At 32.5% G+C, this 26,161-nt stretch overlaps 2 protein-coding genes across 2 annotated transcripts; one reads left to right on the forward strand and one right to left on the reverse strand.

The window, feature by feature from the left end:
* Positions 1-6,978: 6,978 nt before the first annotated feature.
* On the forward strand, positions 6,979-25,643 carry LOC134259334 (multiple epidermal growth factor-like domains protein 10). Its single transcript, XM_062741927.1, has 5 exons — positions 6,979-7,024; positions 7,730-7,751; positions 8,462-8,520; positions 14,103-14,243; positions 25,409-25,643. Exons 1-5 carry the CDS (start codon positions 6,979-6,981, stop codon positions 25,624-25,626), a joined length of 486 nt encoding a protein of 161 aa, XP_062597911.1. The 3' UTR covers positions 25,627-25,643.
* Positions 21,211-21,821, reverse strand: LOC134259330 (hepatoma-derived growth factor-related protein 2-like). Its single transcript, XM_062741925.1, has one exon. The coding sequence runs from the start codon at positions 21,798-21,800 to the stop codon at positions 21,285-21,287; it is 516 nt and encodes a 171-aa protein (XP_062597909.1). The 5' UTR covers positions 21,801-21,821; the 3' UTR covers positions 21,211-21,284.
* Positions 25,644-26,161: the final 518 nt, after the last annotated feature.

The raw sequence follows: 26,161 nt of genomic DNA on the forward strand, positions 1-26,161 counted from the left end.
CGAGTGTTGTATAGCATTGTAGCAACCTCTACAATGATAAAAACTGCTCTAAATGATACACATATCGTTAAGCCTTGCCATTAGTATACTTTGTAGCTAGTAGCAATCGCGTTTTTGTTTATAATATTCATCTATATACAGTTGAGACTCATTTATCCGGACGCGTTGGCTCCCAGTCAATTTGTCAGGATATGTGAAGCGCCTGGATACCTGAATCACCAGTTAAACACTACAACATAAAGTTAAAAAATTCCGTTTCGATGAAAAATCATCCGGATACTTTAGCATCCGGATATCTTGCGTCCGGATATCTGAAGGTCCACCGTAACTATTATGAAATGAGAAATAGTTTTTATTGTGTTTTCATACACAGAATTGATACTTTTTATAAAGTTCCTAGCAGGATGAAAATTAGTGTTGATTCATCCTATAAATTAATAAACTATTTCGTTCTCATCTGTTTAATCTCATTCTCAACAAACAAATTCATGTATCTTCTAAAATGCATATAGGTATGATTGAAATGATTTATGTATCTTATTAAATACTTGTACATATAGTAATGGTCGAAATGCATTCACAGCTTTTTATGAAATTACTATATCCACTATAACATTTTATTAATTGTACCAAACAAATTTAAGGGCTGTTAAAGTTGAAAGTTATATGTAAAGTTACATATTTACATAAAGATAAAAGTATAAAATAATTTGATACGTGTCAATTGCTCGACAATTTGTTTTGGTGGGTGGAATATACATTAAAAATGATAAAAATACTAAATAAAGAAAAAAAATCTAAAATATATATAAAGATAGAAAAGTCAAGAATAAAATTGAATTTACCAACTTAAAACTTGGAATTACCAATTTTAAAGTTGGAAAAGCCAAAATTAAAGTTGGAAAAGCAAAAAACTGAAGTAGAATTGTCATGCAACTTTAAAGGTGGAATATCCAACTTAAAGCTTGGAAGTACCAATTTTGAAGTTGGAAAAGCCAATATTAAAGTTAGAAAAGCAAAAACTAAAGTAGAAATTATCATGCAACTTTAAAAAGTGGAATTACAAACTTTAAAGTTGTAATTATTAATTTTATAGTTGGAAAAGCCAACTTAACATTTGGAGAAACCAAGAGTAAAGCTTGAAAAGCTAAGATTAAAGTTGGAATTATTCATCTTAAAAAATATTACGTAGCACTAAAACGCAGCCGTAAATTACATGATGTAGATGTGAGAACAATTAAAGGAAAGAGAAGGAAGGGGGAAAGGCGAGAACAATTTTATTTTAATTACGGAAATAACGTAGTCATGAACTTTAAAGAACCTTTGTGCAATAATTAAGAATACTCAGAATATAAAATGTTCACATCTTAAATACTTTGAGTTAACACTTCGTTTATAATGTATATAAAGTGTTAGAAAGTATCTATGTATTTTTTTAAGAACTCGAAAAAGTAGTTTAGATTTAAGTTCTGTACATTAAAGAAAAGATCATAATAAATAAACCGACGAATCAACAAAATTAATACTCTACATAATTGATTTGTACGTTTAGATGTTAAATGTGCTACAAAATAAACATTGCGATCGATCCTACAGTAGTGACAGGTCACGATGCAGTGGTCATGCATACAAAAAGTATATTTTGCAAAGGATTTTTGGATTTAAAAGGATATAGGCAATGCACATAACTTGACACCTTTTCCATTGAGAATTTTCCAAAAATATCATTAAGATAATACAATTAGTACTATAAGATGTCCCTTAAGTTTTAGAAGAGAGTTTAACAAAAAAAAAAGAATAAGGCTATTTTAGGTATTTTTATAAATTTGATTCAGAGGAAATGCACAGCATTGTCAGACAGCAAAACATTAATAAACATGCGCAGATCTAGGAATCTGTTCAAGGGCCAACCAAGAAATGTCTTGACAAGAAATACATTGAAACAATATAGCTCGGGAAAAAAAAAGTCAACTTTTTTTTCATGTGTTAAAAACCTATTTCGTGGTGATGGTGGAGGTGGTGGATGTTTTAGCCGTTACTTCTTATGCTTAATTTGTATGATTTTTATATGAACTTAATAAGGGTCCGCATTTTATGTAGGTTGTGGATCCAAGGTCATTTTTAGTTGATTTAGGATATACATTTAATAACTCTGAAAATTCCGGGGACCCCACACTTCCTTTAGATCAGCGCATTTTAGAATGCATAAAGTATGCCAAAACATATTAAAATCGCAGATTAAATTCATACGATTTGAACTGTATAAGGCCTACAGCAGTATCTGTATTTAAAAGGGGTTCCTGTCTTGTAGAGTATGCTTTCTCTTCTATTTTTTTTTCTTTCTGGAAAAATGGCTTTAAAGTAGGATTTCCTTTAGAAAAAAAGGCTCTGGAGTAGGATTTCCCTGAAAATCCCACATAAGATTCAATTTTCGGTTTTTTGTTGTTGTTGTTGTTGTTGTTGTTGTTGTTGTACTAACATGTGTATGTTATGAGGGGAAAGAGTGCGACACATTCTAACTTTTGCTATATCGGCTTATATCGGTCGCTACAAAGATTCGAACTCACAGCCTTCAGATCACAGAGCAAGCGCTCTATCGAGTAAGATACGTGAAGGCCTTCAAGATGTATTTAAATATTCGAAAAATGAAAAAGAAAAAAATACGCTATTTTTCTCAGCAACTTTAAAACCGTTTTTTAATCCATTAAACTATTATTCTCTTCATGTAGAAAATATATAATGAGATAATTTGTTACCCGATACAAGTAGATAATTAAACCGTTTTCACGAAAGTAATATCTGACCATTTAAAGAATCACTGTCTAGTTTTGTTCCTCAAACAAAGTTGGGGAACATATTGTTTTTACTCTGTTTCTTCCTCATCTTCTTATTATTATTAAGGTCTTCCGTCTCCAACGGAAGACCTTTTTGTTATCGTTCGGTTTCTTTTTCCCTATTATCATTAAGGTCTTCCGTCTTCAGCGGAAGACCTTCTTGTTTTTCTTCGGTTTCTTTTTCACTTTTTTTCTTACAGTGTACCTATTATTATTCTTTTTTTCTTACCGATTTTGTGCACACGATTTCTCGAAAACAGTTCGATGGATTTTTATGAAACTTTCAGGACTCATGTAACGTTAATTGAACTTGAGTCGTTTTTTTCCGTTTTGATGACTTCACCTCCGGTCCGGAAATATTGTCGATTTTAGGATTTTTGAAGGGTAAGGTTGTCCGTGAGTGTTCTAAAAAATAGCTATAGAAAGAAACGTAAAAATTTCAGGTATGATAGTCCTAAGTCTATAGATGTGCAAAATGTATTTCAATTTTATCGGAAGTGTGGTCGGCGCTCGCTATGACCCAAAAAATGTCCTGTCGCAAATTTCAAAATTTCTAACACCTATTCGACGATATCTTTTTAATGGGAAATATTTTGATAAAACATATAGAACAAAAGAAGTGTAGAGTTCCAAGATCTTTCAAATGATATCTCGAATAAACGGCTGACTACTAAAATAAGGGATCTAGAGGAGCCAGAATGTTTTTCCTGATATCTTGAAAAGTAATGAAAATTTGTAATACACCAAAGAAACAAAGTATTTCAAAATGTCAAGCTTAATCTATTGGGGTCGTCGAAAAAGTCCAATACCGTGACTTCAAGTCGTCGGAAAATGCGTATTTTTGCATTTTTGACAAGTTTTTGCTTAACATCGATCACTGGGAGCATAAAAATTACATTTCTCATGCTATCACTAGGTAAATTAAGCATCTAAAAAAAGAAAAAGAAAACAGAACATCAAGTATTAGAACTCGGGACCTCTTACATGTTAAGCGAGTAACATACCTCTACACGACGGAGCTGCTTCGTTTTGTAGGAAATTATATGCAAACATCAGGTCACATACATTCGCGTTCGCTCTTGTAACAATTTTACACACAGTTCTAATTGATTCAATGAGAATAAAAAGCCTGCCAAGAATCTGTTATTATACGTAACAACTCTCAACATGCCCATGTGCTTAAAATATAGTGCCAAGCGACATTTAATACAAAATATACTAATAAAACAAGCGGGCGGGTTCTTTCACAGTGTTGAGAGAGCCAATAGGGTGTTTTGGTGACAAATTTCATTGTAAAAGCTCATGATTTTCTTGAAATATTGCTCAGTGTTTTACACAGACTCTGAATGTATAAATTTACAACCTAGACCTTGCACCTTCTGATCTCAAAATCACTTGGGGTCTTCATTTGGACACAGGCAGTTGCCATGTAAAATTTCAATGCAAAACACCAAAAAGTTCCTGAGAAATCTCACAGAAATAAGTGTCACACTATATAACAGACAGAATTTATTGATTCATGACCTGTACCTTTGACATTCTGATCTAAAAATAAAAAAGGATTCTTTTTTGTCCATAGGAAGCTACTATAAAAATTTCATTGCTTACTTTTTTTTTTCGCTGAGATTATTCAAAGAAAATTAAAATTGTATACATTTGCTTATTAACATACTATGGAATTAGATGTACTTGTTGTTCTTTAAATTTAGGCTCGTCATAATGGTTTTTTTTTTTAAATTATCTCTTGATCTAAATGTATGTTACTGACTCTTTGTACTTTTCAAATAAAAAGTTATAATGATCAAAGTTTGATTATTTTTGTATAAGGAAGTATTCTAAGGCTAACGAACAATCAAGTGGATTGTAAATCAAAAAACAATTTTCAGCACATTATTGACAATGTATTTTATCACATCTTTATGTTCAACTGTATTATTCGTTTCGATTATCATTTCATTTTCTTCTCCATCTGGATTTGAATGTGGAGGGTAAGCATAAAATATATGATTTTATTTTTTTTAGTCATTATTTAACTTTTCAGGTAAAAGATAAAAACACATGGCATGTGAGAAACAAAATTGATTGATTTTGTTTTAATTATTAATTGTTTTGGATATAGAATTTCTGTTTCCTTAATATAAGCTGCTTGGTATCCTAAATTCACTATTGATTTTGTGTAAATTTTGGAATTCAAATATCAGTTTATTGATAAAAGAAATCTTATAGAGTATTAAGACTCTTATGTTTCAATTTAAAAATGTTAAGCATGTAAAATATTTGCTTGCATGTATTAAAATACAGGCATATATTACAGACCTTAAAGTAAAAATGTTAAGTATGTAAAATATTTACTTGTATGTATGAAAATGCAGGCATGTAGTACAGACCATAAGCACAGGTGGTTGAACGACTTTTTCAACTATTATCCATCAATAACATGTTTTGACGTACAAATATACCTTAATTTTCGCTACCTATACCATTTCATATTATTTAAACAACTAGTTAATAAACAAAAAAAAAGTTTCATAAAACTTCCTTTCTAACTCTATTTTTAAAGATAACAAACAGATTCAAAGAATTGTGGTCACCTGTTTTCGGAGTCTTTGTAGGTGATATGTCTAATATGAACATCCTATCATGTCATTTATGTAGAAATTATCACTGAAGTTTGAAAAAATCATAGTATCCTCGGAAATATCTTGTCACGGTTAATGCACATGTCAAATATTAAAGCCCTATCTCTTCACAATATAAAGAACAGGATGTGTTTGTGGAACACTTATGGCCCTGTATGGCAACATAAGGAAGATAAAATTTTCAAAAAGTGCAAATTAAATACATTATTACCTAAACAAGGGTTTTCATTACAAGAAATACGATTGTGAAAAACACAATCCTTAGCACCACCTGTTCAAAAGTTATCATCAAGGATAAATTTTTGAAAGATTGTGAAAGTGTCTGAGCTGTTGGTTTCTTAAGAAAGGTGTTGTCAAAACTAATGCATTTGTGAAAGATAAAAATCTTAATCCTAACATTTTAAAAGTTGTGGCCGAGGTAAAAGTTTTTTAATTGTAAGTCAAACTCCAAGGTCACGATTAAAGGGTCAAAGTTCTTGGTATCTAATAAAAGGTCTTATCACGAGGATTACATATGTGAAGAAGGAAAGCCCTAGCTCTTATCGTTCAAAAGTAATTGTCAAGGTTAAAGTATTTTTTAAAAGTACGGAAATCTCCAAGGTCAAAAGGTCAAAGTTGCTGATATTCAATGAACAATTTTGCCACAAAAAATACATATGTGAAATTTGAATCTTATTTTCTACCATTCAAATGTAATTGCAAAAGTCAAAGTACAGAATTTTTGTGTAAAAGTGGGTCAAACTCTAAGGTAAAGGCCAAAAGGTCAAATTTGGTGGTACCAAAAAAAGCATTGTCACAAGGAATACACATGTGAAATATGAAAGTCATAGCTTCACTAAATCAAAAGTTATGGGCAATGTTAAAGTTTTTGTGACAGCTAGACAGACTGACGGACAGCTAGAGGGACGCACGGACAAAGGAATAAGATTTAATGTCCCCGGGCTTTTGCGAAATCGAGGAACAACAAAGTTTTTCACAATTTGAGAATTTGCCTTGTATATTTTTTACACATCAGGCTTGTCGCCATCACCCTGTTATATTTCATTTTTACAAATCTAGAAAGTAGCCTGTATCCTGGGCTGAAATTCGTCTTTTTTGTCTTCTTTGATCGACAAGTGCGTTTGTTATTTTTTAGGAGCCTTGTGCTGTTTTACTGGTGAACAGTTTTATATAAATTCATTTGTTTTAAAAAGTGGTAACATTTCTACTGCAACTTAAAAAAAATAACTGATATTTTGGAGGATCCTATTTTTGAGGTTGCGATTTTGTGAAGTTTCATTTTTTTTATTTACTGTATACATTTTTTTTCCAAAATTACCCTATTTTAACTTTTTATGACACTTTTGAGTATATGATTTTACAATAATGCATAGACACCCCTATGAGTCATTATTATTTTTAACTTAAGGACCCTCTCTACACCAGTGCAAAATGTTTTTTAGACATTACTAAAAATATATTGTATAATATGTTAACATTGAGCATATCTACATACTTTTTACTGTATGGGGCGTGGCAGTTATCCTCGGGAAAATGTCTCAATACAACACAGTATCAGTGAATATAAATCACTGTTGTTTACTTCCAAAGAGAAAATACATGTACATAACATGTTCAGTTAAATAATCTAGGTCTTTTAAAATGTAAAATAAATATTTGCATCGATTAAAAATTAACCAATATACTGTAAAGCATTTTTTAAAAAAAGAATTAAGATCTAAGGGCAGATCACTCTAATTGCAGAAAAACAGCATAGAATAAGAACTCCGTAGTGTGCAAAGTAGAGAGGGTTCTTTAGTGAAAGGGAAATGTACATATAAAAATGGTTGCTAGTTTACCATTTGTAACCAATTGGATCTTGCAAAGTTTTTTTTTTTGAATTCCTATATATCAAACGGTAAAAATTAAATGCCTAAATTTTGTTAAGCTTTAAAACTGCAGCTAGGTCAGGTCTTACATTGTAAAACCGCAGTTTGAACAAAGATAAAACTGTACTCGATTTGGGATCTTTCTCATCAGTAAGTGGGTCAGCACTCGTCTGGTCAATTAGCCCTTAGGCCCATTTAACCAAAAGTTGTAACTGTAAGACGACGCACGTATCGTAATGGTTGAATTTTAACTCTATTGGGGGGTCCAGTGTAAGACTGCAGGCGATGGAACCCCTTTTATGTTTTCAGAAAGAGAATAAGAAAGGGATTTCTCTGTCATATAGATATTTTTATGAGTTTTATTTTCAATAAAATACTGTATTACAAGTTTTGTCCTTCCTGCTTGCAAGGTTTGCTTATTGTTTTCCTCCACGTACCATCACAACCTTGGCCCGTGCTTATTGCTTTCCTCCATGTACCTTTCACGACCACTGTCTCGTGCCAAGGGCCCCTATCTCCCACATCTAACATAAAAATTTCACTTTGATGTTATCGGAAGATTCCGGCAAACATAACACTCTGCTATTTTTGGACTATTTGCTGAAAAAAATAAATACATGAAACTCCGAAAATTATGGCGCAGAGGACAGGACCCCCTCCTCGACCCCCTAGATCACACAGGTTGACCTAAATTATTAACCAAAGCTAAAGCAGAATATATTTGCTTTTGTTGGAATATTATCGTTTTTTTCCAAGAAAATAATAAATTCAGTCATGAAAGATTGCTTTATGAGTGATTTATTTAATACTGTAACACCCATATCTTGCATTTATACTCATTTGATTGTATTTTGCATATGAGGTATTCTACAGACATATCGTATATACGATATTTATTTGGTGAATTTTACTGAAAAGAAACCTATTTAAATGCCCCGTGAAAAAAAGATACCGACAAAAATATATAAGTCGCATAATTAAACTAAAAAACTGTATTTTCCCGGAAAAAACTCGACTGAAGTAAGCCTCGGGTGAACTTAAAAGGAAGAAAAAAAACTCAAAATATTCATTATGTTTATTCAAGAAACAAATGTTTGAGTTAATCAATTTTGTTTTTTAGGAATGCTGGTAAATGCTGCGTAGGATACAAATGGAATGACAAAAATAAGACATGTGATGGTATGAAGCCTACATTACTTTATATTTTACAAGCATGCTATTTTCGGTCATAATATCGTGGAAGGTTCAAATTTGTCTGTTTAAAGATTTGAAACATTTAATGCGTTAAGAGTATAGAAAACAATTTAAAGCATTTTGAAAAGAAAAAAATATATCTATAAAATTAAATTTCACCACTTATATTCCACACAGCATTAATTTCTAATTATACATGTATTTCTCTGAAGTTTCTCAAATTGCAAAATCGATGATCTGATCTACCCTCTTCAGACATCAATCTAAGGAAGAATAGCCAATTTGCTAAACGTTGGTACTTTTACAAAATCAAATACAAATCAAAAATACAAATTTAAAATGCGTGTTATTTCTTTTTCATACATTTTAATGCTAATCTTTTTAGATAAATGTTTTCAAATAAAGGCAATCATATTGCGCGTGAATAAACCATTTCTTTTTTACTTCTCAATACATTGAACTTATCAAATAACGTTAAACTAGGGATCTCAACGAATATTCGAATATTGAGTTGATATTCGAATATTAATTCATGATTCGAATATTCGTTTTTAAGTATACAAGCATTAACAAGAGATAAAAACCTGGCAAGTTTTATTAGAAATTGAATCAAGTTTGTGCAAAATTAAAAAAAAAACCACTCCTCTTGGATTACCTTGAAGGTGTGAAGAGTGTATCACAGTAATTTATTTATTTGTTCACTTAATAAGTGGTATAATAGTGTCCAGTACCTACAATCAGCTTGTATTGTTGTAAGGACACAATTTTACAGTGAACACACAGACCCCTTGTTTTTGTAAATATCATTAAAATCATTATCAGGAAATTATAATTAGCAAAAAGTAATTGCTTTTAATAAATCACCGTTAGATACATGTAATTGTTCTGCTATGTATAAGTTTGAAGGAGTTAACAGTGTAGACTTTAGTAAGACGATCAATTAATCTGAAACATACTAATTAAAGAATCTTTGAATTTTCAAAAAAAACAATCATTACATTTTGGATATAAATTATATAATATTCAATAATTTAAAAAAATATATATAATTGCAGTGCATTTACCGAGCTCTACACGAGTCTTTATTCCAAAATAATGCCACAAAACCTATACTACTTGACAGGAGAGTGAAGATATATATGCAAGATGTATTTATTTTATCGAATATTCGAATATATTCGAATACTTCTATCTAATATTCGAATATCAATTATTGACAATTTTGACATCGCTACGTTAAACATATACAAATTTCATTTTGTTGCATTTCTTGTACCATTTTCCATATGAGCGAAAAATGTTCTAGAGGTACGTTCAGTAACATACAATCAATCAATCAATCAATGGTACCGTAAAGGTCTTTATCTCAGATATTCACTTAGTCGTTCGCATTTTTTTCAAAGTGCGTTAATATGGAAGATACGAGGGTTGATCCAAAAGTAATATCACAACTTTGATAAAATTACTATTAGTCAGCGTAAATTAACAAAATTATACATGATGGTAGCTACACATATTTCAAATCAGTCCTGAAAAAATCAGATTGAAATGATTTATAATTTTTAAATATCGAATTATATACAAAGTGCAATTATGGTAGTCGCCGCACCTCAATAACGACGTATAACGGATATGCGCCGTCACACAGTTTTTAAAAACTCTTCACCATCGCTTCATTAAAATAATTGATATTCATAAACACATTCGCACATTTTACTTTCTTTAAGAATTATTGTCACGAATTGTACACTCTATCAGTAAGTTAGTCCTTTATCAAAATTTTTTGAACAGTACCATAAGACAAATTTAAAAGTTTCTCATACAATATATCACTCAAACCGCGTGACACGAATTTCTTTTTTGACAACGTCGACGCCGTTGAACGTTTCCACCCGATCTCGTATCTTTCGGTCTTTCTGTCCTCATCTTCGCTAGCCAATGGTTTCTGATATGCTACTCTCCTCATCAAACGGTGAAGTCAAAAGACGGGATTGTTTTCAGCACGTGATCTCGAATCTATCATGTACGCACACATTGCGTCATTCATCGCCAGAAATAAAGACACGTGATAAAAAAATATTAAATCAAAGTTTTTTCAAAAATAATTAAGAAGCAATAATTGAGTTATGTTTATTCATTATTTGTAGAACAAATCTGAAGCTTCCATATAGATTCTTAATCACATATTTAGAAGATATTGGATGACACCATGGCTGTTCATAGAATTAAGTGTTATCTTACAAATCGTTGTTTACTTGCGTTTTTCATTTCCGACATTAAAGAGTGAAGATGTATCCCGAACGCAAATATCGTCATTTACAAAAAACAATTGCTGATTGGTCGACCTGGGTGTACTGAAATCCAATCAGAACTCTGGAAAAAAATCCCAATTTCTATGAACACCGTATGCCAAGGGTTCATGAGGAGAGTAGCGTATCAGAAACCCTTGGCTAGCGAAGATGTCTGTCCTCAGCTGATTAGTTAATTACCCACGACCCGCCCAAAATGTTTTACACATTCTATGAACAAGTCTCGTTTTCACATTATTTCCCCTGCGAGTCTGATTTACCATGGTAACTGTCTCTACTGGCGATTTCCGGATTTTATAGGAAAAACGCATAAAAACTCATTTCGGCGTTTTTTACCATTTCGACATTTACTTTCTTCAATACATCAGAGAAAAACAACAGTGTTTATGATAAAAAAAAATGTCGCCATTTTATTTTTAATTAAAGACTAGAAATTGTCGTCAATTTTGTGTTCTTTGAAATATTGGGCGATTAAACGCTATTTCAAATGCTTTTTAAAATTTGTTTGTCTTTTTATTCTAACAATATACACATTAAAACGTGACGTTTAGTTTTGACTCGGCGACACCCCCTATGTTTAATGTTTTTAACTTCTATAAAATGAATTCAATTACACATTATTAAAAGAAATTATCAATTTTGATTAGATTTCTTTTTCTGCATCTTTTGGTGCATTATATTTGATGATGCGGCGCCAAATATTAAAGATATGGACACAGTGACATTACTTTTGGATCATCCCTCGTATTAAAGAACTCTGAAAATATTTTTTTTTTCAAAGTGCGTTTACATGTACTTGATCCCAAATTTAAGGCACGTTGAAAAAAAGTTTTTTTTTTCAAATTGCGTAATTTTGTGTTGTAACACATTGAAGTTCTTATATCATTATAGATGAAGAGAAGAAGGATTACACCTATGCCCATGATTTGGTTTCTTATGAAAATGAAACTCCTTATTAGAATAGGGCATAATGATACTTGTCGAAAAGTGGAGATTTTGTAGAACATTTCTTTACAAGTGAAAAAAGAAGTGGCAAATGGAAATCCTATTTCTTTTTTTATTTAAAAAAAAAATAGATGTAACTATGTGTGATTCGATCATTTGACATATGTAAAGTTGTATTTGTAGAGAAGATATGTAGATATACCAATTCATCCCCCCAAAGGAGTTTTCCACTTAAGTGTAGTAGCGTGGTCCCTTTTTTTGCCCTTATTTTACAGAATATACATGAAGATACGGTATTATTTTTAGTTTCATTGTGTATAACAAAGTATTTCTAATTAACATTTTGTACAATCATTATTAATAACTTGCAATATCAAGAAATACAAGCCGATTTCCAACACCTACTGAACACACAAATTCCGGAACATTTTTTTTCGAACAGAGTACGGTTCCTCTATTACATACAAATGGGCGGAGACATTTAAATTAGGTATTATATAAAGGAATAAAACCGATGAATTGTAGCGTGAGATAAGAAATAATAAGCAATATACGATGGGTAATAATAATCTACAATACGTTTGAATTTTATTTTGCATCATTCGTATTCTTCTTAACTTGGGGTGAGTGGGAGTCTTTTTTAGTACTTCTGGTATTTTTGTCGGGGTTTTAAAAATCCCCCTAATCGCAATAATTTTTTAAAATCTATCATTGTTGAATAAAATGTCAATATATTTTACCCACTACAATAATTTTCTTTTACATGATTGTTTGAAAAGCACAGGCGATTGCATAATAATTAACGGTAAATACACACAGACATACACTACCATTCTTTTGTAATGGGGGGAGGGGGCTGAGAAAAAGAAAACAAGAAACATGAATTTGATAAAGCAAAAGAAAAAGATCGAGGAAATCCTTTTCCAAACTTGAAAACGATTAATGTAGAATTAGGAGTTAATAAAAAATACTCATATTTTTATTTGAAAAATTAAACTTCAACATTAATGTGTGTTTATTCATATTGTAGCAGCGTAAAGGCGTATGAAAGTTTTTTTTTTTTTTGGGGGGGGGGGGGTGGGTGGGTGGGGGTGGGTGAAGAACTCAAGATTTATCCCTGAAAAGAATGGGTTACCCCTTCCCCAGATACTATCTGCCTGACATGTATATATATTTCTTAACTTCGCTGTAAATTCTGCAATGAATATTCCGATTTACTTATCGATTATAAATGCATTCGAAGTTTTTCCGAGTTTATATAAAAAATTTTATGCATTCAGCTAGCATCCAAAAACGTGACAAGAGTATAAAGTTGCTTTGAATATTGAAGTGGTCAGTATGCGAGTGCATTAATTTTGTTTAGACAGTGATTAAATGTGAAGAAATTATTACGTCTTTGGTATTTTCTGCTTATAATATTTTGTTTCTTTTTCGCAAGAAATTGATTAAATGTGTATTTATATACATCTACGCGTGTGCTTTAATTTTCGCAATGAACAGGAATATTGCGATTACGTGCAGGAGAATTAAAAAATGTCCCGGAAAATCGTCAAAGTTTATCATAAGTGATATTCATCGAAGTCTATAGAGAGTCTTTTTTTATTTTAAAAAATAAAAGCTGGTGTCTGCACTTTTCAAATACGAGCTACAAGATTGTGTCACTGACTCGCTTCCTATAGAAAACACGCTTTCCAAAGGTATTCACCTGTGGCGGAATGGAATCACGTGACATATTATCTATTCTTAGCAGGTCAACAAGAGGTTAATCCTATGTAAATATACTCACCGAACAGATTCAAAATCATGATACTTTTAAGTAGAAGACATAGAGCGCAATGTTGTTCAACAAAGATATTTTCACACAATCTGTATAAATATAATATACACATTATATTTTGATGTCGACTTTGAACAAATCTGCGCTCGATGTTTACGAAAGCTCTGAAGTGGGTACCTGTCACATATTTCTTTTGATATTCATGAAAATCAAAGGACCCCACCTTCAAAACACAGGTTCGCGTGTTCTTTTTTGCAATTATTTGAAATTTTTAAACGTTGGACCATATACTACAGACATAAGAGATCAATGTAATTTACTTTTTAAGCTTTTTAATGAAAGTTTAAAATTTGACGAGTAACCGGGGACCACAGATAATGGCTTATTGAGACTTCTTTAAAACCTACTGTAAGAGCATATAAAGGTACATGTATTTGTTTACACTTTTTTCTAAGAAACTGCCTTCTTTCAACGCAATTTGGTAGATAACCAGCACATTTATTTACCAACCAAAAAGAATAACTTTTATTTTACAGAGTGTGACATTGGATATGAAGGATACAGTTGCACTAATATCTGTCCATATCCAACATATGGAATTGCATGTCAGGAGATATGTGACTGTAACAAATCCAAGTGTGACTATCGCTATGGGTGCAAGATCATTGCCGTAACAGGTACACATAAAAAATTTCACGAAATTTTTAGAGCTAGGGACGCTTACTCTCGCGCCCCTCTATAATTTAACACCCAACGTTTGTTAATATAATTTACATTTTGACAATTGATAATTATTTAGATGGAAAAAATAGGTGATTAGCTTGTCGCTTGATGTCCCTCTCGAGAAGTTTTTTACTCATATGGAAACAAAACAACTTAAGGGTTTTGTAAAAAGCTCCACGCGGGCGACTAATTTATAAGTAATTTATTTATCATTATAAAAAATTCAAAAATTAAATGATTTTTTTGCAACTTATTTTATAAAAGGAGGGGAATCTATCCATTGAAGTTATGCTTTATTTAACATTATACCATCATCTTGTAATATAATAGATATACAGTACCGACCAGACCCAACCTGACACCCAAGCAGTCCAAGAAAGCAGTCCCTGGGACTGCTTTGGGACCGCTCTCGGACTGCTGTGGGACTGCTCTGGGACCGCTGTGGGAGTGCTCTAGAAAGCAGACCCAGCAGTCCCAGCTGTCCCTGGGACTGCTTTCTGGGACTGCTTTGTTCATTCATGTGTGAAAGAGGTTCTGAGTGACACGATAGCTCCGCCCCCTTGTGTATTATGAATTTGCAGACTCCCAGTTGTTTTGTTTACTAGCAGCAGAGAGGAGTTTAAACTATTACTAAAGCAAGGATTTCTTACAGTCTTTTGATAAGAGATTATTATAGTTCATTAATATTTTCATAGACTGTATATTTACACAAATTTAGTTTGGAATATTTTTTTTTAAATAAAGTTGTTCAATAAGGAAGTCAGGAGAAGATTTTTATACCTAAAGATAAACTACAGGTTTATGAAAAAAAATATCTACATGTAGGCCTATTTTTGATTTAATGTAAAATTATGTGCACTCAAAATTTGCATTAATTGGCACTATCTAAAAATAATCATTACAGGTAGATATAAGATTTTTAATTGAAAAGCTACATGTTTTATGAGTACAACGCTAAAAAAAGTATTCCATGCAATCTCCAAATAAAGTCTAACAATTTATTAAATGACCATGAAATAAAATTAATATAATATGCTACCATTCTTTCGTAACTTAAACAATGTACATGTGAAACAATGTGAATAATCATTGGGGAATTTATCAATGAATTACCGGTAGTTTTTAATTTATTAACAAATTATCAAAAGGGTACATTTATTTTATAAATAAACAGTTGAAAATACCGGGAATTGTGATTTATTTCTTTTTTGTTTTGCTTGTGTTTACCTGGTCGATTAATGTTTATAAAATGGTATCAACACTCGCGGTTTCAATCGCCTTAGGGCAGAAAATCAGTGCATGTTATTTGGATATACGTATCAGCGTTTCACATCATTGAACATGCTGGTCAACAATGACCCTAATTTCACTCTAACGGTATGTAATGCAAACATAAAATTGATAAATGAAATGTGTATGATTTCTTTCAGGATTAATAATTTTGAACATTATCTGAGGGATCCATTCTGGTGATTTACAGATGTACATTCTAACATTTACAAATAACACACTTAAAATTGAGTATTTTAAAGATAGAGAAATTAGCAATAATTAAATTGACATGTCAGTAAGAATAATCATGACTGAAAAATAATACTTGGCAAAATTTTACAAAGAATTTTCTAAAAGCCCCTATACTTAAGAAAATTCCTTTTGAATATCCCGATAGTATGGAAATTGGCCATATAACAATAAGATCTATTTAAAACTAATTCTTACTGGTGGAAAATAATTAATTCACGCTAAATTTTCTGTATAAAAAAGAAATACCGGTATGGGAAACAGTATCAGTCACAGAAAATTAAGAAATTGAATTATTAATATACCCGATAATTGTGATTAAATATTCATGTTCATTTTAATTCATACATGCACATGTGAAAGCCTTCTTCCTTCAATAAATATTATTTCACTTTGTTTTTATGCGCGTACTATTCATAAATGACCGCGTACATGTAAGGAGTCCTGGCATACTACCCAGAATCAATTTCTACTGCCTTTTATAGTTCCATTGTTTATTGCAAATCTCATTTCTGAGTTAGCTCCGCCCATTAATTTAATAAACCCCGCCCACTGGGACTGCTTTCTGGGACCGCTGGGACTGCTCTCTGGGACCGCTGGGACTGCTCTCTGGGACCGCTGGGACTGCTGGGACCGCTCTGGGACTGCTGTGGGACTGCTCTGGGACCGCTGTGGGACTGCTCTGGGACTGCTGTGGGTTACGGCAAAAAAGATGGGACCAATTCTTATAAAAAACGTAACATTCTTATAAAACAAAAACACAATCATACATTATAAAAACACACAGCATGCTTGACAAATTGAAGGAGACTAGAGTAAATGTATAAAACCTTATAAAACAGGTGGAAGATAGGGGGATGGAGGTGGGCCAAAAAATTTCTGCACATTAAAAAACAATGGCTACATTGGTTCAGTAAACAAAAATCACGTGATCAATATGAAGATAGATTACAAAACCATCATGGGAAAAAATTGTTATTCCAGAAAAAATTGGAAAATTTTTTAACAGTTATCGAGATGCTATAAATTACTTAATGTTTTCACATAAATACAACTATACCATCATCTTCTAATATAATAGATATACATTTTTAGCCATGAGTCTATTCTGCTCTGATTTTTGCCAAACGGATAACATAACACATAGTTTGTCGAAAAAGAGCATTTATTATTGAAAATGCCAAAAATTATTTTACGTACATATGATACACGTAAAAATCTTAGGCACAAAATAGACAGTAAATCTCATGTAAAAAATATTTCATTACATGTATACAAAGATAAATGTGCCTAAGATATACACAGTACAAATACTGACATTAAAATAACAAATGTATTGCCCATTGGACTAGTTACGGCAAAAAAGATGGGACTAATTCTTATAAAAAACGCCATTAACTTGTTGTCAATTGACCACAAGTGGCCCATCCAGAAGAGAGGAATGGAAAGAAAGGTAATCAAGTCCCATAACTGTAGTAATTAATATATGTACTTTCCAAATAGACAATATGGCATTATTGAAGAAGAACTACGATGTACTTGTTTATGTATCTCTATTGTAATATGAATATACACGATTCACATCCTTAACCGCAGTTCGTTCGAAATGAGTATAGCATTTTTGAAAAACAAATCAGTATATATCAAGAATCGATAACCACATTTGTGTAAAAATACAAAGCACTAAATCAGCTATATTTACATATCCACTCCTGTTTAAAAACGCAAATCCAATTCTAATAAGTTTTCTAACATTGCTACTTAAACAATGACATACAATGATATCAACGATGTAACTTATACACATATATTTAGTTCCTCAACAAATATGACTCAGGTTTGGCACTGACAAATGAAAAATAAATGAAACCTTATGTATTTACAAATGCCGCCTCAGACAGTCATTTGAAAAATATATTTAGTTCTTCAACAAATATGACTCAGGTTTGGCACTGACAAATGAAAAATAAATGAAACCTTATGTATTTACAAATGCCGCCTCAGACAGTCATTTGAAAAATATATTTAGTTCTTCAACAAATATGACTCAGGTTTGGCACTGACAAATGAAAAATAAATGAAACCTTATGTATTTACAAATGCCGCCTCAGACAGTCATTTGAAAAACATGTAAAGTTACCTGGAAATCATAATGAACAATAGAACTTGAAAAATTTTGAAATGCTGCCTCAGACAGTCATTTCAAATATGTAATGTTACATAGAACCATAGATACATCATGTAGAAAACAAAAGAACTCAAGGTATTCTCAAATGCCGCCTCAGACAGTCATTTGCAAACATGTAATGTTAAAAAACTAGGGGTATTGGGTAATGGCCACCTTAAAAAATTGCTCACCCAGCAGCTGCCTCAGACAGTCTGCCTAAAGAATACAAAAATTGTCAACACACTCCTAAATCAACTGCTTTTAGAATCCAAGCTAGTTCCGTTTATGCAATTTTTCATTTACGTTATATCATAATCAGCTGCCTCAGACAGTCCAATTATAAAGCAAAAGCCAATTGTACCATAACAAAGTCAACATATTAACTTTCTACAATATGAATCACACACAGTTAACGGGTGAAATTTGACTGATAAATATTTCTGCATAGCTTTTACTGGACATATACTTTTACAAGTCTGAGCTGCTATTTGCAAAGACACGAGTCATGATGCTTGAAATGTCTGAGTGTTAATGTCATAGATTTAGTTCCCCCTCTTACTGAATCAATAGACAAATTTTGAAGTAGAACAAGATTTCTATTTGAATTCTTCTGAGATTTCACAGTTACTTCACCTACCCGCAGGAATGCAAAGAAACAGAGTGTAAACATGGCTGTCAGAAGGCGTCTGTTAAATTTCCCAGACACTGTGTGTTTAAGCGCATGTACTATCTTGACAAGAATATGAGGAGTTATTGGTAAACGGATATCTGGTGCATTGGATAAATGCTGAGCTCCTTTAAGGAGCTTCTTGATGACAAAAAACTGAGTTGGGTCAGAAAGGCCATGTATTTTGTGATAGTATGAAATACCTGCAATGTAGGTATTTATCGTATTGTAGGATTTTTTGTTGTTGGTATAACCATGCTATAAAAGACATAATGTGATTTAACTGAGCTGGAAATGTTGGACTTGGACTGAAATTTTTCCAAAAGAATTTATGATAAGCATTTAAAGCAACCTCGTATGACACCTGGGTATTTTTTGACATTGCAGCATCAAGTAGTTTTGATGTCGATTTTACTAAATGCGTAGGTACTCCTGAGGGATGTTGACTGGGCACTTGTCCATGTAAGGTGCCAACTCCTTGAATTTTTCTACCTGCAAACGCGAAAGTGAGTCTGATAAAATGTTATCTTTTCAAGGAATATTCTGAGATCTGAATAAAATATTAAATCTCAAGCAAGCTAGAACCAGTCTTCTGACTAAGGACATAACTGATGGTTCTTTTGAAGAAAGTCTATTAATAATGTTGACTACTGCCATATTATCTGAATGAAACAATATAGAACAGTTAGCCAAGGTTTCTCTCCAGATTTCAATGGCAACAACAATTGGAAAAAGTTCCTTGAATGTTATATTGCGATCTTGAAGGTTTATGTTCTCCCAACTTCCAAAAGACCATTTTTTACCTAAGATAGCCCCGTAACCTAAGCTTCCTGCTGCATCGGTATACAGATGAAGTTTTAGGGAATTTTGCCATTAATCGTCTAGAAAGATTGACTTGCCATTAAAATTGTCTATGAAAGTTTCCCAAGCTAACAAATCCAACCTTCCTTGCTTATTTAGACGAATCCTATGATGGGGCTTTTTTTTTTACACCTACTGTTAAATTGATGAGACGACGCAAAAATGCACGCCCCGGTACTACAACACAGCAAGCAAAATTTAACAGCCCAATCAAAGATTGAACTTCGCGAAGTTTCATCTTTTTGCGATTTTTGGCTAGTTTAACTGCCTCGCGGATTTTTTGGACTTTATCTTGGGGTAATCTAGCTTCCCACCTCACTGTATCTAGTTGTATTCCCAAGAAAACTATCTCTGTAGAAGGGCCCTCATTTTTTTCTGATTTAATTGGAACCCCCAACACTTCACACAAAGATATAAACTGTTGTAATGCTAGACCGCATATTGAAGAGTCCCTGGGCCCTATAAATAAGAAATCATCTAATATATGCAACATATTAGGGACTCCAAACTTGTTGCAAGCTATCCACTGCAATGCTGTACTGAAAGTTTCAAAAATGGAGCATGATATTGAGCAACCCATGGGAAGACATTTATCAAAATAAAATTTATTTTGAAACTGAATACCTAGTAACTCATGGTCTAGTGAGTGAACAGGTATTATCCGAAAAGCAGAAGCAATGTCAGTTTTTGCTAGAAGGCAATCACGACCGATCTGTCTTATCAATTTGATAGCATCATCGATTGTTGTATAGGAAACAGAGCATAATTCGTCAGGTATAAAGTCGTTAACTGAATGCCCGTCAGGAAATGACAAATGCTGAATCATTCTAAAATCATTAGCTTCTTTTTTGGGAACCAGACCTATTGGTGAACACTGAATATAAGCAAAAGGAGGAGCGTCAAATGGGCCAGCTATTCTGCCAAGTGAAATTTCCTTGTTTAATTTTTCTAATGTTATATTTGGAAGAGTTTTGGCTGATAGCAAATTGGAAGAAAAGCGTGGTTGCCTTGGACCCTCATAACCTAATCTAAATCCTTTTTCAAAACCTTAACATAAGAATTCTTTCAAATTTTGATGATACCCTTCTAATAGCTGTTTCAAAATAGTTGTCCGAACTGGAGTAACAACAGAACTTTTGTTTGCAGGGGTAGATGATGAGTTTGAACTTGAAGGGAAGGTTGATGAGCTGCTGTTTGTGGCTGACTTATTACCTCTTGGGCATTGAACGACTGAGTGACTTTTCTTACACTGGTAACATGTGTGTTTGTATTGACAGTTGTTCTGATAGCATTTTTTATTCCTGTGAAATGCATAGCAGAACCCAGGTGGTGTTTTCCTACTTTTGTGGGGCCCCCCTTTCTTTGAAAGTTTTTGCCTCGAAAATTGTTTTGGAAATTCTGATGAAAATTTCGAGATGTGGTGGCCATAACCCAATATTCATAATGTAACTGTCCCCAAGGGATAGACCTCGCCTCAATGTCTTTACGTACTTGTTTGTCATATGTCATCCATGACAATCCAGCATGCCTATTTGCCAATTCTCTGACAATTTCTTGATGTTTAATAACTGATGCAGACTGTTTTGGAAATTTTTCTGAATAGATTGCCAGAAATTTGAGGAAAGCTTTTGGCCATTGATCTATGGACTTAATAACAGTTTTTGATTTTGCTGAAAGTAATTTTAATTCAGAATTGCCTGTACTTTTAATTTTAACAGACCTGTCTGAGGCGACATCATCCCTTGGCAAAAGTTTACTAAAGTCAATATATTTATTTTGCTATATTTTGTTCTTAATTTTTGATTCAATTTGTGCGGATATGGGCGTTGATAGTAAATAACTTTCATCGTTATCAGACTCCTCCGATGAGGAATCATCATTACTTGTATTTGCACCTGGGGAACTTTCATCACTAGATTCATCTGAATCAGAGTTAGTACCTGAAGAGGAATTAGATCTGTCAGGTGACGCCATTCTTCTCCTCTTTTTCTTTTGCTCTCTGTGCCTTTTCCTGCCTCTAGAACCATTTTCCATCTCTTGTTGGGTTTTCTGATTGTTCTTGAGTGCTTCCAGGACTTTGTCGGTCACCGCCGCCACCAGTTGGTCCTGAACAGACGTTTCGGTCGGTTCCGCAGCCTGTTCTGCTGACCCTGCTGCCGCTGGCTTCTTCTGAGTCCGCCTCCCTCTTGGTTGGCGTCTGAGCTCGCTCATCTGCAATTGGTTATCAAAATGATATTTATAAATAAAATATATTTTATTCTTAACCACAGCTCTGGTTGATAAATTAGGCTTCATTAGTAAATACTGTATTTATCAAACGCATGTATTGTGCCACAATAACTTCATTGACTAAAAAAACATAGCATTAATGTGTAAAAATTATTATGTATAAGTACTTTCATCATGCAATACATGCATGTATCTAAATTCACTTAGAATCTTCATTTTAGTTCATTTCAATGAACATATTCACTGTGGACTTGATAAAATTACTTATCAAAAGCAATTATAAACAGGAATGCCATAAATAAGCACTCAAAATTTTAAACTTGCCTACCAACCATATAGGTGCATATAACTTTTGTAACCTTTATCCCCAACCATATAGGGGTAAACAATTTTCATCGCAAGTTACACATGATAAAACATTCGGGCCCCAACCATATAGGAGCCCAAGAAAAATATGTGCCATTAAAACTTCAGCATTGTTTGTGATTGCATAATTTTAATCACCCGTAGTCTTATTACACACATTAGTTGTAACAATCCAACGTGAATCACAAATAATTTAATCTATGAAAATCATCCTGATGATAATTAAATAGAGGAAGAAACCCCAACCATATAGGAGCATGGATATGAACAGAAAACCCCAACCGTATAGGGGCATAATTATAACTTAGCTGTAACCTAACTGAGAAACTCAGCATATCTCTTAAGGCACATATTCATATACTTCAACCAACATAAAAGATACTGCCCTATCTATAGAGCATATGTTATTAAGTCCCCAACCATATAGGGGCATAATCATAAACCTGTATTCAGAATTAGGCAACAACGCATAACCCCACGATACATACATGTATTACTGAACATTTATTGAGAAGCCCCAAAGATAAAGGGGCAGATTTTATAAACCCACATTATATATAGACATAATAATAACTTACAATTACTATAAAGAAATCGAGCATGATCATTTATGTACTGTGCCATATGATTATGAAATATTCAGAGTTAGAAAATATGTCCCAACCATATAGGGACACATATTATAAAGCAGGTGCAAGAAGCACAAGCATAATCCTTGAAAAAATTGTGGTGGGGGAATATCAAATACAAACTCCAAACAGTTAGCCAGGATATCTTGAAAACCCCAACCATATAGGGGTAAGATAATATGTTGTTCATATCCAAAAAACATCCGGTAGAATAGTGTAAAACAATTAATTAATAATTATATAGTGTAAAACAATTAATTAATAATTATATAAAAACAAAAACCCCAACCATATAGGGGTATGAACAAATAGGACATATCTAACGGATGCATTACACCTATATATGGTGATATTAATCGTCTTAAGATAAAACCGTGAATATATATAATAAATGTATAGCAAATAAAGACCAATGGATTATTAATATGATTAAAAAACCTAACCCCAACCATATAGGGGTAAGATTATTGTAATTCACCACGACCTATTTACCCCAACCATATAGGGGAACAACAATTCAAAGTTTTGGGCCTTTACTCTAATGAGACAATATTGTAAGCCCTGTAATGAACAGCAATAGAAAGCTTTTTATGTTGTTTACAAGTATATTCAAAGATGTATTTAGCTCTACCTTTGAGAGATTTTGAAACACAATTTAAACCATAGGCCCAACTGACCAAATTGGACTGCCATGTGTATTTAATTATCCGCCCGTGTTTCAATACAAAATGAATACCCACCATATGTTATGGTTTTAATTGAAGAAACTACTGCTGCTCGCAAATTATTATAATATTTCTTCACTCCTTGCGAATTCAAGTGAACACCATCATTAGAAAACACCATGTCCTGACTTGCAGGGGACCAGAAACCTGATAAACGGGAAAATTTTGATCCATCCACATTACATAAATAGGATGGTAATCTCAGATTAAGTTCATCCACTCTGTCATTGAACCAATTAGTATCCACTTCATAGCGTATGCAGTAAGTGGGGGGTCTTCTGTGTAAAGTTTGTAGAAATACAACATGTTTCACTGATTCTGCATAACGAAGGGATAAAGTCAATCAATTGTTTGAAGACATCTGCTACTGATTTCGTAGGATCGCAGAGGTCATTTGATACGGCTTGCAGTACCACCACATCTGGATGAATCAGTCTTACATAACGCAGACCTTCCGCCCTAATCTTTGACTATGTCACTCCTCTAAATCCTTGCATAAGAAACGTGAACGGTCTCCAAACTTAAGTTCAAATTTTTTTTCACACGATTATCCGTAGAATTACTTACAAAATCTTCCATTCTACTGACAAATGAATGTCCTAACACTATCAGTTTCATAACCATGATGAGGGCGAGTTACGTAATCGTTTGTACGCAGCCACAACTTCTACAAACAACGTTCTTTCCATTAAAGAAAATTAAGGAGAATGTACGGTGCACCGTCAAATGCTAGCAATTGTCTTGCATAAGAATTTTAGACACAAAGCAAGGAAAGTATCATACAAATCCAAAAAATTTCTGCACATTAAAAAACAATGGCTACATTGGTTCAGTAAACAAATATCACGTGATCAATATGAAGATAGATTACAAAACAATAATGGGAAAAAATTGTTATTCCGGAAAAAATTGGAAAATTTTTTAACAGTTATCGAGATGCTATAAATTACTTTATGTTTTCACAAAAATACAATTATCAAATTTTCAAATATGCATGGAAGTGAAAAATGACCTTCATATTTTTTTTCGAATTTTAAACACTTTGTGAAATGTAATAAATAAGATTGATAAGATAAATTCTTTTATAGAAACCATTTTTGCAACTATTATACTCTCTCCTCCATGAAATGCAAAAATGGTATAATTTTGTGAAGAAAAAACAAACAAGCATTATATTTGTTAGGGTATTTTTTGTATAAAGGCGGAATATATATATATATATATATATATTTAGATATTTTCCATTCTATTTTCTGGTGATACACGCAAGTTTTACCAAAACTATATTTCTCTTTCTTTTCTCCCAATTAATTTATGTTTTATTAAAACTCACATTAATATCTTTTTTTGAAATAAACAGCAATGTTTAATAATTCTCTAGGAAATAAATTAAGTTGGTTATGTGAGCAAATCCTGTTAAACTCGAAGGGCATCACAGTAGATTTAATCACGTACCACTTACGTTCATTTCCCGGTGAACTTTTAAACATAGTTGTTTATCACATTATCACTTATATTTCAAATGAATTAACCCCGAGTAAAGCCGTTTAGGCTGCCGTATTGTTGTGGTTTTACGCACAATGACCTAGAAGTTGGATTGTCTTGAACATGAACTTTTAAGTGTTGTCAAATCGGACGATTTTTAGAAATCGATTCCTTGCTTCATCTTTTGATATAATTCAAATACTAAGTATGTGTCAACTTTTGAAAAAAGACAAAAGTACGACTGGTAGGAAGTAGATCAATACTGCAATTCTTTCGAGTGGGGTTTTGCATGAATTTTATCACAGATTGATTTTTTTTTAATTTTTCCCCAGAAAATATTGAATAAAGGAAAAAGTTTTACCTTTTATACCATAGTGTAAAAGTTCTTTATTAACACATTTTGAAAAGTGCCCAAAAGAATCATTTATTTGTAACCTGCATTACGGATTTGAAGTTTATCACATTTCAGAGAAAGACGAGCATAAATTGATAACCAACATACCGGAAAAAAACTGGACTAATGGGAATTCGATGGAGATAAAGAATAGCATACCACTTAAAGATCCATGCAAAAAGTACGATTCTACATCAACAACTAAAAGACTTTTTATAGCAATAATATGTTTAGTTTTAATATTCATCATTTTGATCGCTGCACATATTGTATTGTTTGTCAAGATGAAATAGAAATCACACAATGTTAAAAAAAAATGTGGAAGAAATAATGCCACCAGACATGTACCTCATGTATCGGAAAAGAATTTTAACCCATAGTATACATGTAATCATAATAATAATAATAAAGACACAAGGTATCAAACTCCCATATGCACTCAGTGTCCCCTCCTCAGTCGAGTTCATAGATGAAATGGTATATGTGTTAATTTCGGAAAAAGAATTTTATTGGCTAAAAATATGTTTTAATTATCACATTTGAAATATATCTTTATGTTTTATGTAACACGAAACATAAGCAAAATTTAATTATTTATTGTCCGATATATTTGAAATTACAATAAAGACAAACTCAGTTAAGTGCACACCTGAAATTTTATGGTAAAAACACTTCAAAAAAATTTCCTATCTGTAAACTCAAATTTGAAAGAATTATCCAGAAAGGGGAGGAAGAAAAGCATTCTATGCATATTATTAAGCCAAAACCTAACGGGGGGTATGTTGTTTTAAGTCAGAGCAGCGTGATTTGACGTCTTTTACAACTTTT

This window comes from Saccostrea cucullata, unplaced genomic scaffold (genome assembly GCF_032062105.1).
Source record: "Saccostrea cucullata isolate Sc308-1 unplaced genomic scaffold, CSIRO_AGI_Scuc_v1 ctg684, whole genome shotgun sequence".
Taxonomy (NCBI): Eukaryota; Metazoa; Mollusca; class Bivalvia; order Ostreida; family Ostreidae; genus Saccostrea; species Saccostrea cuccullata.